The sequence below is a fragment of the Diadema antillarum genome, unplaced genomic scaffold (assembly GCF_040938485.1).
Source record: "Diadema antillarum isolate AM-2024a unplaced genomic scaffold, OU_Dant_1.0 scf00000170, whole genome shotgun sequence".
NCBI classification, from domain to species: Eukaryota; Metazoa; Echinodermata; class Echinoidea; order Diadematoida; family Diadematidae; genus Diadema; species Diadema antillarum.
Window position 1 is genome coordinate 576129 of NW_027271059.1, and position 16556 is coordinate 592684.

The 16556-nt window shown below is 38.5% G+C and overlaps 1 protein-coding gene across 3 annotated transcripts in view; it reads right to left on the reverse strand.

Moving 5' to 3' along the window:
* The window catches only part of LOC139722753 (tyrosine-protein kinase CSK-like), a 156637-nt gene that overhangs the window by 124086 nt on the left and 15995 nt on the right, over positions 1 to 16556 (reverse strand). For all 3 annotated transcript variants that reach the window (XM_071634037.1, XM_071634039.1, XM_071634038.1), the window contains exon 2: positions 5709 to 5828. In XM_071634037.1, the coding sequence (XP_071490138.1) occupies positions 5709 to 5725 (17 nt within the window). In that variant the 5' untranslated portion in view covers positions 5726 to 5828. The remainder of the gene's footprint in view (positions 1 to 5708; positions 5829 to 16556) is intronic.

Genomic DNA, 16556 nt, shown 5'->3' on the forward strand with positions numbered 1-16556 from the left:
CCTTTCACATATCCTTGCAGACCATTACTATTTTATAAGAGAAACATAGCAAACTTGGGGATCTTTGGGGAATGGACCTCCATGGGGGCATGGCGTCCATTTTACAAAATGTAAATACATACAAGTGCATATGCCATCATACTGGCAATAATACTTGCAACATTTTTAGAAAATATGACCATGTGTTTTCAAAAATAAGATCAAAATGTAGAAAATGGCTTCAGTTGGTCCTGCCCCAAGGGGGGTCACCCTTGGATCTGCCATTAAAAAAAAAATAATAATAAATAATACTTGAAAGTGCACTCACTAATGTGCATTGTGTTTATTCAGAGCAACTGGTCCCTCTGGCCCCAATAGGGCCATCCCTGGATCCAGCATGAAGAAACTTGAAACTACAGCCACCAAAGTACTTACTCAAAGCACTAACTTACATAAACATCCTCTATTACTTCTGGTCCTTGGGAAAATATTTTTCAAACGTTCCTTTATTTGGGGGCTTTGGGTACCCCTAAGTGGGTTATGGTATCCATTTGTACAAATAACCTATAATCCTAGTGATATTACCTGCCAGATTTGGTCAAATTTTGATGATGCATTTCAAAGAAGAATAAGAAAAATCCCCCCTCCCCCACTTCTGAGGGGGCACCCCTGGATCTGCTATGAACAAACTTGACACTATACAGTCACCAATGTACTTCCTCTTAGCACTTACTTACATACAGGCTCTCTAGATTACGATGAACTTCTGGTTCACAGAAGATTTTTTTTTTAATTCTTTAATTGGGGGGCTTTAGGTACCCCCTGGGGGCCCCTAAATAGAGCATGGTATCCATTTGTACAAATATATGTACATGCTATCATCCTCACAATAATATCTGTCAAGTTTGGTCAAAGTTTGGCAATGCATTTCCAATAAGGCCACAAAAAAAAACTAGAAATATCACTGAAGGTGATTAATACCCCCGCCCCGTGACGACAGTCTTACCCAAGGAATGATCTTTCCTTGATCTTCTGCCATTTAAATGCCGTTACCATGGCAACGCAGCTTCCGACACGTCCGAAAAATATGTCTTGCACATCTTCCCACCAAGACTATTGTGTGTGCCACATTTCATAAGCTTTTGTCAAAAACTGAGGAAGTAGTTCAATCCACAAGATCTTTCCTTGATCTTCCGCCATTAATATGCCGTTACCATGGCAACACAGCTTCCGACACATCCAAAAAATATGTCTTGCACATCTTCCCACCAAGACCAATGTGTGTGCCACATTTCATGAGCTTCAGTCGAATACAGAGGAAGTAGTTCAATCCGCAAGATCTTTCCTTGATCTTCTGCCATTTATATGCCGTTACCATGGCAACGCAGCTTCCGACACGTCCGAAAAATATGTCTTCCACATCTTCCCACCAAGATCAAGGTGTGTGCCACATTTCATAAGCTTTGGTCAAAAAACTGAGGAAGTAGTTAAATCCGCAAGATCTTTCCTTGATCTTCTGCCATTAATATGCCGTTACCATGGCAACGTACTTTCGGGTACTGTCAAAAAATGCGTCTTGCACATCTACAACCAAAGGCACACATCTGCACCAAGTTTCATGGAAATTGGGCAAAAACTGAGGAAGTAGTTTGCAACACAAAATTTTCCATCATTTTGGCTCATAATATGTGAGCTGTTACCATGGCAACATACTTTTTGTCACTGTCAAGAAATGTGTCATGCTGACCTATATCCTAAGACAAACATTCAATATGAATTCCATGAGAATTGGAAGAACACTGATGAAGCAGTTTTGCCATGAAGCATTTTGCCCTATATTTTACCAATAACATGCCGTTACCATGGCAACGCACTTTTTGCCACTGCGGAAATATGTGTCTTGCACATTAACATATTCAGATGAACATCTGTACCTAATTTCATAAAAATTGATCAAAAACTGTGGGAGGAGTTCGCGACGCAAGATTTGTACCCATTTTTGCCCATAATATGCCGTTACCATGGCAACGTACTTTTGGGTACTGTCAAAAAATACGTCTTGCACATCTACATGGGAATCGGTTGAAAACTGAGTTCGCGACGCAAGATTTGCAACGGACCGACTGCCCGACCGCCCGACCGCCCGACCGCCCGACCGACCGCCCGACCGTCCGCTGATTCCTATATACCCCCTTCAAACTTCGTTTGGCGGGGGTATAAAAAAAAATGTTGCATTGGCGTAACCCGCCCGACCCTATGTTTTTTTATTTCTTTTTTTTGGTATGGATATCAAGTATCTTGTTGATTGCGATCGTGATTGCAAAAACCCGGAAGTGGAAACGGCTCTGGGGATGTACGAGGGAAGTCGCATAGCCTCGCTTGATCAGTACGTCATCTGTTTCCAACACGGACGCGTACTCTATCAAGATTTATACAGTGTATACTTTGCATTCAGACTGCAATGTATTGTGTACAGTTTTGCCATAGGTTTCTTGTGTGGAGAACTTACACGAATCTGTATATGTGGGACTGTTATAGAGATCTCTGTGTGCGATGAAAAGATCGTACACATGGGTCAATTTGCATCTATCTTATCTAAGTCAAAATAGTAAAATATAAAGTGAAAACATTCAGGATAGGGATTTCAACATCTTTAAATTCTGTGAAAGGGTATAGTTCCAGTAATATCGGCCTCATAAATGATTTGTAGAATAGATGAACACTGCACATTCGGTGCAGCAGTTGTACAGTGTTTACTGAGCACTAATAGCAGTGCCAGCAATGAATGGGTCTTTTAGCTGGGGCCAGCGGGACAGGTTTAAAGGATCTACGGAGCAATAGGGTTACAGTAGCCTCCTGCTGGCTGCCTGAAATGAAGCTGTACAGTCTTGATTTTGGTGTAGTACGTTGACTGTTTTAGAGCTCTATCAGTTTACAAAGTGAAGTAAAATGGTAGAAAAGTGAGGTCGGATGTTCAAAACGTTTGACCATTGTGTTATGCATGCTTTGATAGAAAAAAGTAATACCAAAATGCAGACCATGGAAAAAAAGGTAATTGGTCTTGATGGACAACATATTCTCGTTTGTTTCTGTGTTTGGAGGTATTCTTATACAAATTGAACTGTTTTTTTCTAAGAGCTCATAGAGACTTTTGTGTTATGCGCTGTATAAAAGCCGACCTTGATTGATTGATCATAAGTTTACAATACAAGGCAGTGTTTAATACCTGTCTGTGATCCATGTTTTTACAGGGAAAAGGGGATCCCAAAAATGCAGGCCATATAAGAAATAGATTTGGTCCAGCTGGGCATGGGTCTTGGTAGACAATTTGTTTTTGTGCTTGATAACTCCTACATTGTATACAAATTGTACTGCATCATATTATACATTGTTTCTTTTGTGTAATGCATGCTTTGATGGGAAAAAAGTGACACCAAAATACAAACCATGAACAAATAACTCATATGTCTTGGTGGACAATATGTTTCCATTTGCTTTTGTGCTATGAGGTATGAAGGGGGGTTCAAACATCGCGCACCTATATTAAAAGTGTTTGTCATCACATATCAAAAATTATATGATAGCTGTTAATCTATAAATAACAAACCTAAAAACTTTATTCTCCATATTCTCAAGATTAATTTGATGTATTTTTTTTATCGAAAACGCTTCCGTAAATTTTGAAAAAATACAGGGAAACCCTGTTATAACGAGGTCGGTGGGACCATCATTTTTCCTCATTGTGACCGGTACCTCGTTATAAACGTATGCATATTTTTACCATTTTAACATGTGCAAATGAAAATGGGACCGGTAAAATATCCTCGTTATAACCGGTATCTCGCTGTATCCGAGCTCGTTATAACGGGGTTTCCCTGTATCACTATTTTTCAGAGACCCTTCAATAATAAAACGTTAAAAAAAATTGGGATCTAATATCACGCACCTGCAGTTTTAGCATTCACTTTGTACGCGCACTGGATTTTTCAGAGCTCAAAAAATAGTTATTCTTCATTTTCCTGGTCTTTCCAATCATAGCACGTTTCAAACAGGGGATCAACTATCACACACTTCCATTGACTTTGCATTTAAAGTGACGTCATATTTCACCTCAGAGTACTGTGTGCGACTTTGAAATTTAACTGCGCAAATTTAGGTCCCGCGCGATATTTGATCCCCTGACCATACTGATATACAAATTGGACTCCTAGAATAAACACGGCTACAAAGTATATAATGTTTCTATGATGTTTTAATTCACTCTATATTTCTCCATGTGAATACAGTAAAACCTAGTCGTAACAAAAACTCTGAAATAACAAATGCCTGTCACAACATTGGGTGGAATTCTTGAAGGTGCTTTCATTTTAGACCATGGTTCAGCCATGGAGTGGTTTAAGTTGGAGGCAAGTTCATTGGACCACTTTGAAAATACGCGCTTGATTTAGTGCATATTTCAAAAGTGGTCCAATGAACGCATCTCAAATTTAAACCACCCCATGGCTTAAACCAAAACCACCTTCGCGAATTTCACCCCCCTCCCTACCCCCCTATTTTGGGTGGATGCCTATACTTGTTCCCTATTTTCAAAAGACCCCCCCCCCCCCTTCTAGGGAAAACATTCAGAAAATGACCCCCCTATCTACAGAAACTGACAAAATAACCCCCTCCCCTTTTTTTTTTCATAAATGTCTAGGGAAAATCTTCTGGAGATCAGTCCAAACATTTTTTTTCTTTTTTTTTTTTACTTTTTTTTTGGAGGGGGGGAGCTCTGACCCCCTATCTACGGAAGAGTTTTCAACAGACCCCCCCCCCCCCCCCCCCCCCATCTACGAAAGAATTTTCAATGGACACCCCTATCTACGGAAAAGACTAAAAAACACCCCCTCCTTCATAAATTTCTAGGGACAAATCTTCCGTAGATAGACGTTGAAAACGGGAACACGCATGCGGTCTCCTATGGGTTCAAGTGGGGGGCCAGGGTGTTTTTCCATGTCCAAAATATGATTCTCTTTTGCTTTTAAACCGGTGATATAACAAACTTTGGATGCAACAGACCCTCTCTATCGAATGGGGTTTTGTTCAATATGAGTTTTACACGTAAAATACAGGTAGCAAAAAAAAAATTTTAGAAAAAAATCCGCCCGCCCGACCCTATTTGAAAATCTCATGTTACGCCAATACAACATTTTTTTTGGGGGGGCCTAAAGATAAAGTGCATTATACTCACAGTACATGAATTCTTCTCACTAAACTTGTACATAGTGGGTTAAAAAAGCTTCAAACGTTAGCATATGACCTGTGCATACAAAGTACCCATACTGTCACTTTTATGTCTTTATGAACCAGGAGGGTATAATCATCTATGGATGGCATTTCATCTCATTAACCAACACTTGGCTTCTCGCTCTGATCATTTTGTTACAAGGCTCTCGAAGTGGGCTATTTTCTGTACAGTACAGTGCTGTACAGACATGTCCAGCTGTATGCACAGTTCTTCTGTAGTGAGATTATGCAATGCACATGTGATGGAAAGGTCTACCAACTGTATATAATATGATGAAAATTACTATCTAAAAAAAAAAAAGTTGTAAATGAGGAAGGGGTTAACCCTGTAAGTATAATTCTTCATACATACGTATAAAAATGTATATCATCGATGCATAACAAAATGAAGTATGGCAGATGAGCAAGAATGTGATGTTTCCTAGTGAGACTAAAATACGTACGGCATTTCCTGCGCCATGGTTGCCCAGTGACCCTCCAAATGATATAATCCTCTGAGTTTGTGAATCCAGGCACAATCCAGCTATGCGTTGTCTGCACACTGCACTGTCAATCTGGTACAACTATGAAACAAAGAGAGACGGAGACAGGGTATGTACAGACAGAGCAAGAGAGGGAGAGGGAGAGAGAAGGGGGGGGGGGACAGGCAGAGGGAGCAGGAAAGGGTAAGGAGAAATGAAACAGATATAAATGATGGTGGGATTACACAAGTGATTCACGACTCGGCGCTTAGCCACAAATAATCACAGGGAATTCTGATTCACAGGCTGTGTTATTTGCTACAGAATCTGGTTTGCCAAGTTCTTGCTGCATGAAAGAGCTCCATGAGAGAAACTATTACACAAACATACTGGATTGCACATGCTGGGTGCAAACCACAGACTCTCTGTTGACTTTACATCATGCAGTTTCCTTGTTTTCTATGTGTCTGGCATGATTATTCAAGTATCCTTTTCAGTTATCATACTTATTACATCTAGAAAGAGCATAAAGGTGATATATAACATACACATAAATGTGCAGCTCCAAAACCCTACACCTTAAATGTTAAATAAACCTGTGTGTCTTTGTAAAACATTAATTGTGACCATGCATCACAAAACCAATGAAAAGTCGCACGCATTGATTTTGTGTGAAAACTGAAAATAGGTGAAATGTGTCAACCTAGCCAATCTTGAGGTTTTTATATTTTCTAAAAGAGCAAGACTAGTCTTCTTCTAACATTATGCCAAAGTTTGGAATCATAAAACAAAAGAGAAATTGTGTTTTTTACCAATTTTTCTTCAACACTTTTTTGTAGCCTGGTGTGATTAGGTGTGTCTTCTACAGTCCAATTTTTACACACTCTTCACTTTCAACTCTAGTAACTTTAGAAGGATGATGCTACTGCTGTGAAAGTTGGCATTAATCATTGACAGAATATGTTAACTAGAGCACTCGCACAGGAGACCAGTTCGAGCACATGTATCCCCCGAACCCGTCTCCCATACCCCATCTGGATTACTTTTTAAACCAGAATGTTGCATAATATGGCAACTGTCGCAGGATACAATAAAATCCAACGAGAAATGAGGCTGGTATATAGCATATACAAGGAATATGACATGTCGTCCTATAAAAGCTTGAACAATGAGAGCGCTGGCAATGAAAACTTTTGTTACCGGTACCTAGAATAACTCCCCATAAACCTCAATAGCAAGTTCGAATAAAATATCCGACAAGAAATGTGGCTGATAGAGCATGCACAAGAAATGTGACTGGCATCCAAGTTGGAGCACTGAGGGCACCACCATCACAAACTGTTGTGTCCTTCACGTAGAATGACCACCCATACACCTCCTTAGCAAGTCTGAATAAAATCCGTTGAGTAACAATGAAGTTATTGCATAAATAAGCACTTTTGCAAATTTTTATTTTTTATTTATATTTTATTGAAAAATTATACAGAATCACACTATTTACAACAATCAACTTGATTAGAATAACGCAATCACTGAACAACGTAGAGGAATTGTAAAAAAGAACAAAAAAAAAAAGGCAGATCATTAAGTTACCATATACAAATCAGATCTTGTTCAAGAGCGATATTCCGAGATGGGGAAGTAGAATATCATATCATCATGTAGTATGACCATCCGTTTACCAATCCTTAGCAAGTCTGAATAAAATCCCATGAGAAATGAGGTTACATGTAGTATAGCACATACAAAAAATATGACATGGCATCCTTAAAAGTCGGAACAATGAGGGCATTGTCAATGGAAACTTTTGTTACTTAGAAGAACCCCCCACAAACCTCCATAGCAAGTTTGAATAAAATCCGACAAGAAATGTGGCTTTAATATATCTAGCATATATACGAGAAATGTGACATGGCCTCCAAGTCGGAACACTGAGGGCGCCGTCGTCACAAAATGTTGTGTCCTTCATGTAGAATGACCACCTATACACCTCCTTAGCAATTGTAAAAAATCCAGTAAAATCCAGTAAAATCCAGTAACAATCAAGTTATTGCATAAATAAGCATATTTGCAAATTTTGTCCTGATCAGGGTGACCTTTAATTGACCCTGTAAAAGGTGGAACAGTGGGGGCAGCAGTATCAATATGTGAAGGTGTCTAGATTTGACTATAACATGTTTACATACCAAATTTGAAAAAAAAAAATCAGTCAAGAAACACAACCAGGATCGTACACACTATCTGCTCATTCGGTTTCTCTACTTAAAGGCAGAGACTCCAACCCAAAGCACCTTCTGATCTGGAGATTCTCCCGCCTGAAACCCCTGGCAAACGGGAGACTCCAAGTTTATGTGTGCGAAGCGCGAAATTCCTAGGGTTATAGATGCTCTCTGGTGCTATCTAAGGCTTATTTTTGCAACATACGATAGCAATAAGTAAGAAATCCTTTCCAACGGGAGACATTGAGCCAGGGCGGGAGAAATTAAATCTCCAACGGGAGAACGGGAGATTTTGCAGAAATGGGTTTTCGGTGGGAGATCTCCCGTCGAAAACGGGAGAGTTGGAGTCTCTGTAATGGGAAGCAGTCCTGAGATTTTCACTGTAATGATAATTAAGAAGAGTAAAAAACATAACCTTTCAGCAGTTTATACGCGTGGAAATGGAAAACTGTCTACGTACGCGATTTTTGAAAAATAGTTCCTGCAAGTGATCGTGTAAGAGCCGGCAAAAAGATGGTACGTCATGCATGCCCTACTCACCAAGTTGACAGCCGTGCCTCTAAAAACCAATTTAAGTGTTGAAATGATTAGTTGCAATTTTATCATATAATGTGAAAGTTTGTGGTTTTATTATTTCAAACAAAATATTTCAAGCTTAGATATATATAATTCATGAAAAATTAATATTGTTAACATAAATTTATATGTATTTTTAAACCAAATACACCGTGAACTTATCAAATAGGAACGGTCCTTTTCTAGCTTCCGTCCGTGTTGCATACTTCTTAGCGTAGAAACCACTCTCGCGCGCGAATTCTTACCATACTAATGTACACAGTACTCCGTCTAGCTGATTTTGCCGAAGATAACCTGTGCATGAGAGTGTCGAATTCTTCAAAGAAAATATTGTTTGTATCTCAATATTTCTGTAAGTAGTCAGATATCGCCTTTCCTCGAAAAAAACTATGACGTGAGCCGGGAAGGGTAAACACAGGGGGTCGTAGGGACATGATTTTGCTCCACTTTGCCGTGCATGTCCAGTCGGCACTGGCAGCAGCTAGCTCAGTGGCACTGTACTGCAGTCCAACCCTGGCTGCAGCCCCATGGTAAATGAAACATAGCTAGCCACTTTCCTTACCTCTCTTCGTTTTTTTTCCCTCGGTTCTCTTCGAAGTCAATGCTCGAGGTGTTTCTTTTTTATAACTCATGTGAGCAAATGGTCGGGATTGCACCTGGCTTCAGGAGTTTTCTCGGTTAATAACCGAGGGCCACAGCCTGCCGGTCCACGTAAAAACATCGCTTCTCAAATGGTCCATGCACAGGTAGGTCACAACACGATATCGAGATTTTGTAGGCCCTAAGTTTCTTATGTTCGGCATCATTGTACCGAGATTTCCCAGCTGTACAGCTCACCTTTCACGATACTTTTGTGGGTCTGGGATGGAAAAAGGATTTTCCTGGGAAATTTTCTGCACGATTCGAGCAAAACTACTGATGTCAGATAGCCTGACCAGACGACGCTGAATGCAGTCGCAGGCCTGTGTAGAACCGTTTCTACCTACAATCTGTACGTACATAATGCATGAGCAGTGACAGGGCTGCAGCTGCGCTTGTGATAGACTGGAAAAGTGTGAAGGGCAAACCGCGTATGGGGTATCTACCGTAGATCTAGTTGTACCGTCCACACGTGTACTGTGCGAATATAATACACAATACATACACACACACACACAACGTAGAAACAATGTTAAATACTACTAGTAGTAGCCACCGACGTCTATATATGCATCCGGGTAACTAGGGAGCGTACGGATAACGAGCAGAACACGGCTGGGAAGAGTTGTGCCTCGGTGACGTCTGACTCTCCGCCAGGACTTGCTCATTAGCATATTCACCATGCAGATTCACACTTTTTCAACCAAAATTTACGAGCTTATTTGGTGATTTGAAAGTTTGTTTTCGGTGAAAGTAGTTCATTGGAGGTACCAACAAAAACATTTTTTTTTTTAAATTTCGTGAGGACTGCTTCCTTTTAAAGGGACTGTATAGTTCTGGTTGAGATGGGGATTCTGATTGTAACTTTTTACAATGTACATTATAATTAGAAACTTCCTTTATGAAATATTAACGAGCATACAATTCCAAAAGGAATTCAATGACAAATATCTGTTTTGAAATGGCAGAGATTTCCAGAAATGTGGTGTCCTAATTAAAGGTGGGTCCCATTTTTAATTACATGTAGGACCACTTCGTTTTACACACAAAACTATAGACTGATCCTGATATGAATGTGGTGTGCACACATACATTTCTCGGGAAGTCCCAATTTGCAAAAATTTAGACTCGCTAAATATATACAGCTGTATGGCATATACAGTAAATTGTAAGGAATGTGTAATAGACTTTACAGGTTAGGATTGGTACAATGTAAGTGTTTATACGACTCCCTAATGATACCATAAAACTACATAGTGGAATAAGTTGCAATCGTTTGACAGCTGATTTATAGAGACAAATGTACTGCAAGCTGCAGTGTGTTAATGTACAGTTTGCAAGAAATCTTTGGTATTGGTGAATAGAATGCACGGTAATAAAGTGCTTGGCAATGAGCAAGGCTTTTACACATTATATAATACCAAGGTTCAGCTGTATTTACACCCCTATGCTCCATAATGTCCTGCAGTCTAAAAAATTTTTAATTGTGACCATGCATCACAAAACCAACATAAAGTCACCAGACATTTTTTTTTTTTTCATTTAGAGCAGATTCTGAAAGAGCAGACATTAAAGAACAATGAATGTGAGGTTTAAATTACGAAAAACAGTATAAAAAGATGTCAAAGCAGAGGGAAATGTCTCCTGAAACAGATTCTTAATGTGAATGATTAAAAGATATTTGCGCCACTGAGAAATCGCGAGTTAAAAGTGATCGATTTACTTCACCGATTTTCGCCCCGGAACAGCTGTCTTTTTCAAGTCCTAAATTATCACGTCATGCAAGGCTCAAATCCCTTTACGAGTGCAGAGGTACATTGAGGCTAATATATGCAATACCTGCTGCATGGAACCCCAGTGATCGAGTAGATGATGTCTGTCTAGCAATCAGGTTGTTGATTCGAGTCACACCTCAGTATGTATGCCCATGATTTTTGTTGTGGCTACCTACCAAAAACTGAATAACTGAATAACTGAGATATCCAGAAACATGGTGTCCTAATAAAAGGTGGGTCACATTTTTCATTAGGACCACTTCGTTTTACTTTGTATGTGTTTGTTTTTTGATATCTCTGCCATTTCAAATTGGATCTTCATCAAATAAACTTTGAATTCCTCTAGTCTCAAAATTGTATGCTCTTTAACTCTTAACGTGTCATGGTCGCCGAACGGCGACCTTAGTCCTGACGTGCCATGGTCGCCGATCGGCGACTAAGAAGAGCAAGAAAAGCATTGATCATTTAAGTTCTTGTGGTACCGTAATGTGTTACACTAAGCAACTGCCAATGATATGTACTGGTAGCTGATTAGCATAGCCATCGTTTCCACTAAAAATATGAGCATGGTTACATTGGAAAATTTTGAGTAAATACAAGATTTTTCAGCTAGATGTATTTTTTTCGCGTCGGAAAATTCCGCAGCGGGCGCACCCTCTGCGAGATGTGTATGGATCAAAAGTCTCATAGGTAAACCACGCGTGTGTATGCTATTGAATCTGCGTGTATTGTCTATGCGGTTCCACTCGCATTGTTCCGCTTGGATACTCTCCTGCGGGAAGCTGCTTTGATTTTGTCCCTCAAAGAGGGTCAGCTTTCGTTCGTCGGTCGAGTCTTTCATCCTTTTGTTTTGGTGAACGTCACTAATCGTCCCCACGCTAGCATGGGAATTGCGCGTGGATAAAGGCCTGCCGATTTCAATAGAGTACGCCCGCCAGCAGTCCTTAGACAAAAGGAGGATTAGCAGGTTCTTCCCTCTCAGGTGGACAAAAGACACTATTCCAGGGCCCGGGACAATTACTTTAGTTTCAAATACAGGATCTGGGACTAAAGGACTCAGATTTGGGAATGATTTACTGAGGCAGACAGAGAAATTGCCAAGACAAAATAAATTGCTAGTATCTTTGGAATTATACAATTCTAGAAGGCAATTTTTTATCATTTGAAAGAGGAGATGTTGCTCTAAAACTTATTCACAGAGTCAAGGGAGCATTCCATTGAAGACTAGAAATGTCGCTATGGCGACTGGTATGCCTCCGCCATAATGCATGATTCTCCTAATAGGTCTAGATAGTACATGTGGACAATGTGTGATTACATTTTCACAAAACTGGCAAAATACTGAAATGACAAGTTTGTCACAAATGTGTTGAATGTTCTCCTTCCTTGACCTTGGTTTAATTGGATGAATAGGAGAGCATGTATTTGGGGATTTAAGGACTTTAACTTGACTTTGACCCATTCATACATTTATGCACTGAGTAATTTTCATGGTACCGGTATGGAAAAAAAGTGCAATTTCTGTACTGAATAGTAAATTGTTACCATGTTCATCTGGCCTTTGACCCTAAAATTCATAAGATAATCACTTTCAGGTAGAACATGCATAAATATGCAGTAAGTTCCACGATAAATTGAGCCACTTCCGAGATATGGAGGAAAAAGTTAGTTCAGCACTTTCACTTGATCTTTGACCTTTTGACCTTTGAGGCAAAAAAAAAAAAGAAAAAAAAAACTCTCCAGAGAATTTCTATTAGGTTACACATGCATACACCAAGTGTAAAAAAAAATAATAATAATCCTGCTGGCATTGCATGAACATGAGGGAAATAGTAAAATTTTGAAGTGTTGCACTTGACCTTTGACCCCTGACCTTTGACCCCATGAACCCTACATTCTCTAGATAATCACTGCCAGTCAGTACATGTATATACTATGTTCCATGAAGATACCTTGAACAATTTTCCAATTTACAGGAAAAAAAAAGACGTTTTAATACTTTTACTCGACCTTTTGACCTTTGACCTTTGACCTTTGACCTCATGACCCAAACTTTCACCAGAGAATCTAAATTGGGTAATACATGTATGCACTAAGTTTCAAGAAAATATCTTCAGGCATTGCATAGATATGGTGGAAATAGTGAAATTTTATGTATTTGACCTTGACCTTTTGACCTTTGACCTTGAGCACGTGCACCCAAAAGTTGATAGGCACAACTTCACCCCCTAATACACATACATGCCAAGTTTCACTAGGATACCTCAACAGCTTTTGATAGTTACCTTGTCCACAAAATTCATTACGGACGGACGGAAAGACATACGGGCGGACGGAAGGACGGCCGGACGGAAGGACGGACGGACAGACGGACGGACGGAAGGACGGACGGACGGACAACCCGAAAACATAATGCCTCCGGCACCACTTCGTGGCGGAGGCATAAAAAAACACGACTGACTCTTTTTTTCCATACTACACAAAAATTTCTAATAATTTTTTTGATGTATCAATTATTTCTGCAATATTTCAGGTTCAGATAGATATTGTGGCAAACTGACTGCATGACACGAAGGAACAAACATTTCTTGATATATGTTGTGTAGAACTCAATTCAAAACAGTCAATAGTTTCAGAGATATGGCGGTTTTAAATTTCGTTGTCAGTCCACTTTCGAAATGTTCTGGCGTTAGGTAAAAACCTCTGGCACGTTAGGGGTTTTGGGCCTGGCACATTAAGAGTTAATAAGTGGTTTCCAATCATCTTGAAATATGTTGAAAACTGAATACCCATTTCTACGAAAACTATACCATTCCATTAATGCTGATTTTCATTGTGTATTTTGGCATCTCCCCCTTCCCCTTTCTGAAAATTGTTCACTCAAGTACACTGTATTGTTTCAAGCGTCTATAACTTAAAAGTAGCCGCAAAGTTGAGGTGCTTTCTGCAGGATGGTTGACGATTTGTGTACTGAGAGACCTTCCCAACTAGCTACATGCATTCACGGGCAATATGGTATGAGGATGTCCCATACGTAACGCATTTATCCCATACGTAACATTATTTAATTGCCTAACAAAAAATATTTCTTTTACTATTTTTTTTCTTCTTTCTGTGGTATTTAACTTCTTTAAACAATAAATTAGAACTTCCCAAAAGGGCATTTAAATAACCTTAGAAATTTCAGAAAAAACCTAAAAAAATGACCTAAATTTGTTACGTATGGGACATGTCATGATAGGACACGAGCTAATTTGCATAATCATTTGCATAATCCCTAAATTTTCATACCAAGTTAAACTATTTTATGAACTTCTTATGTTTGCTTTCTAATTTGCTTTCCTTTGAATGAATACAAATTTTTATAAATGTCCCATACGTAACACTGTATTTTACATTTATGCAAATGAGGCCCTTGAAATTTGCATAAATTTACAAACATCATATTTCCCTCCCTGGAAATCAAAACTTTAACTCATAAGCTTCAAAATGATACCAAACATGTCAATATTCAGCAAAGATGAAATTTTGCCTTCTGAGGGGACCTTATCTTGGACTTGCCCTCACAAGACCACAGCAACGTTAATGTATTGAGGAAAATTGGATAAACCATTCAAAGTTATACATTTTTGAATTTTCACTGTCAAAAGTGCTGGATATGAAAATAAAAAAATATGCAATTCATGACATTATTCATGCACAAAGATATAAAGAAGATTTTGTAATGAAAAGCACATGTGTACACATTCCCTCGACTTGTTACTGATGTACTGTACATGCCTGTTAAGGGTAATATCATTCTACCTGCTCTTTGAAAGAGATTTATTAATTAGTCAAGTGATCTTTTACTATGCTAGAAAAGGGAAAATATGTTGAATTTACTTCATGCAGTGTGCATACATCATGTCATAAACTGTTGATAGTCATCTCATTCAGTGATGGCTGCACCGAAAATAAAAAATAAATACTAACATTTCTTCAAACTTTCACTGATAAAATCCACTAATATTGCTGCATTCCCTAAATTCACATAAATATATTTTGGTTTTATTCTCCTTCAAAACAAAATAGAACAGCTACACACTTTCTATAGTGGGTACTGTTCACCAAACAATGTAGAGATCTAGCAAGCTTCAACACTTGTATGTGATGATAATGAAGATGTTACTTCAAAGTAGTATTTCTTGCATCATTTTTTTTTTAATTGCAAGTGATAGACAAATTGTCCTTATTCAGGTTTTAAGAGTAGCCATGATAAAAATCATGGGTATGCATACTGAGGTGTGACTCAAATCAATGACCTGAGTGCTAGACAGACATCACACATCTACTTGATTACTGGGGTTCCATGCAGCAGGTATTGCATATTAATTGAAATTAATATTTCTTATGTCAAGTCGTTTTTAGTATAAACTGAATGGCAAACTGTCCTTCATCAATGGAAGTAAACACTAATTACTAATTATTCTTATTTTTTCTTTAACTATCCTGATAAAAATCCAGGGCATGCATGCTCAGGTTGTTCATAAAAATATAAAATATGATTAAATATGATTATGATGGTAAATAATTGGGGAATATTGTTTCCTTGACAATCTGGATCTGGGATTCAGTATTTGAGCAATTTCAATTGATTTTACTTCAATAATTATGCAAAATATCCATAAACATGGTTCTCCACACAGTAAATGAATGCGGGACAAAGTGTCCCATACGTACAGTACCGACAGTGAATTATTTTCCATGTGAACATTCGGGAATGGAATATTTCTGAATATTCGCGAAGCACATTCGCAAATTTTCGGAAATATTCTGAAATAATTGGCGCTTGATATCCGAAGTGAAATATAGTACATAGCGCATTGCAAATGCCCGAGAATATTCACGAATTTACGATGGGCGAATATGCGCACATATGCGTGCAATGCGCAAAAATGTGCAAACATTCACGAATATGTGTAAAATAATTTGCTGTCGGTACTGTAACTGTCCCATACGAAACACCCCATGTCTGTCTTTAATTAGAACTTGTAATTAGAGCTTTTTGCCTCATGACATGAAACTTACCTCTGATAATCATGAGTGTTGTGACTTTCAATTATACTGAGTTACAAGTTGTAGAATTAAATACTTTCAGAGAGTTTTGAGGTTGAAAAACATGTTCCAAAAAACAAATTTTTTCTGGTCCCATACGTAACGGCACATATTTTCACTTCTAGAATATAATCGTCAAGGTCATTTTTCTCCCTTTTTTTACATGATTATTCTTCTAGATATCAATCACCATGATAAAGTTCAATATGATCAAAGGCCATTAAAGAAGAAATTTATAGGAAATAATATCATATAAATTGACTGTTTTCCATCATTTAATGTCATTTTGATTAATTTCTGACATAAATCATGCAATAAAGTTGTCTCTGCTTTGAATATAAGAATCTTTATTTTTACCAAATTTGAGCACTGGAAAAAGTTCGATACGGCTACGAAAAGTGTCAAATCTGCGACGTCACCAAATGTGTATGCAACCCAGTGGGATTTACACATCTATAGGCAAACTGTGTGCACTTTTCAGGAAATTGGTGTGTAATTTGCTGTCAATCTAGAATAAATCGTCCGCC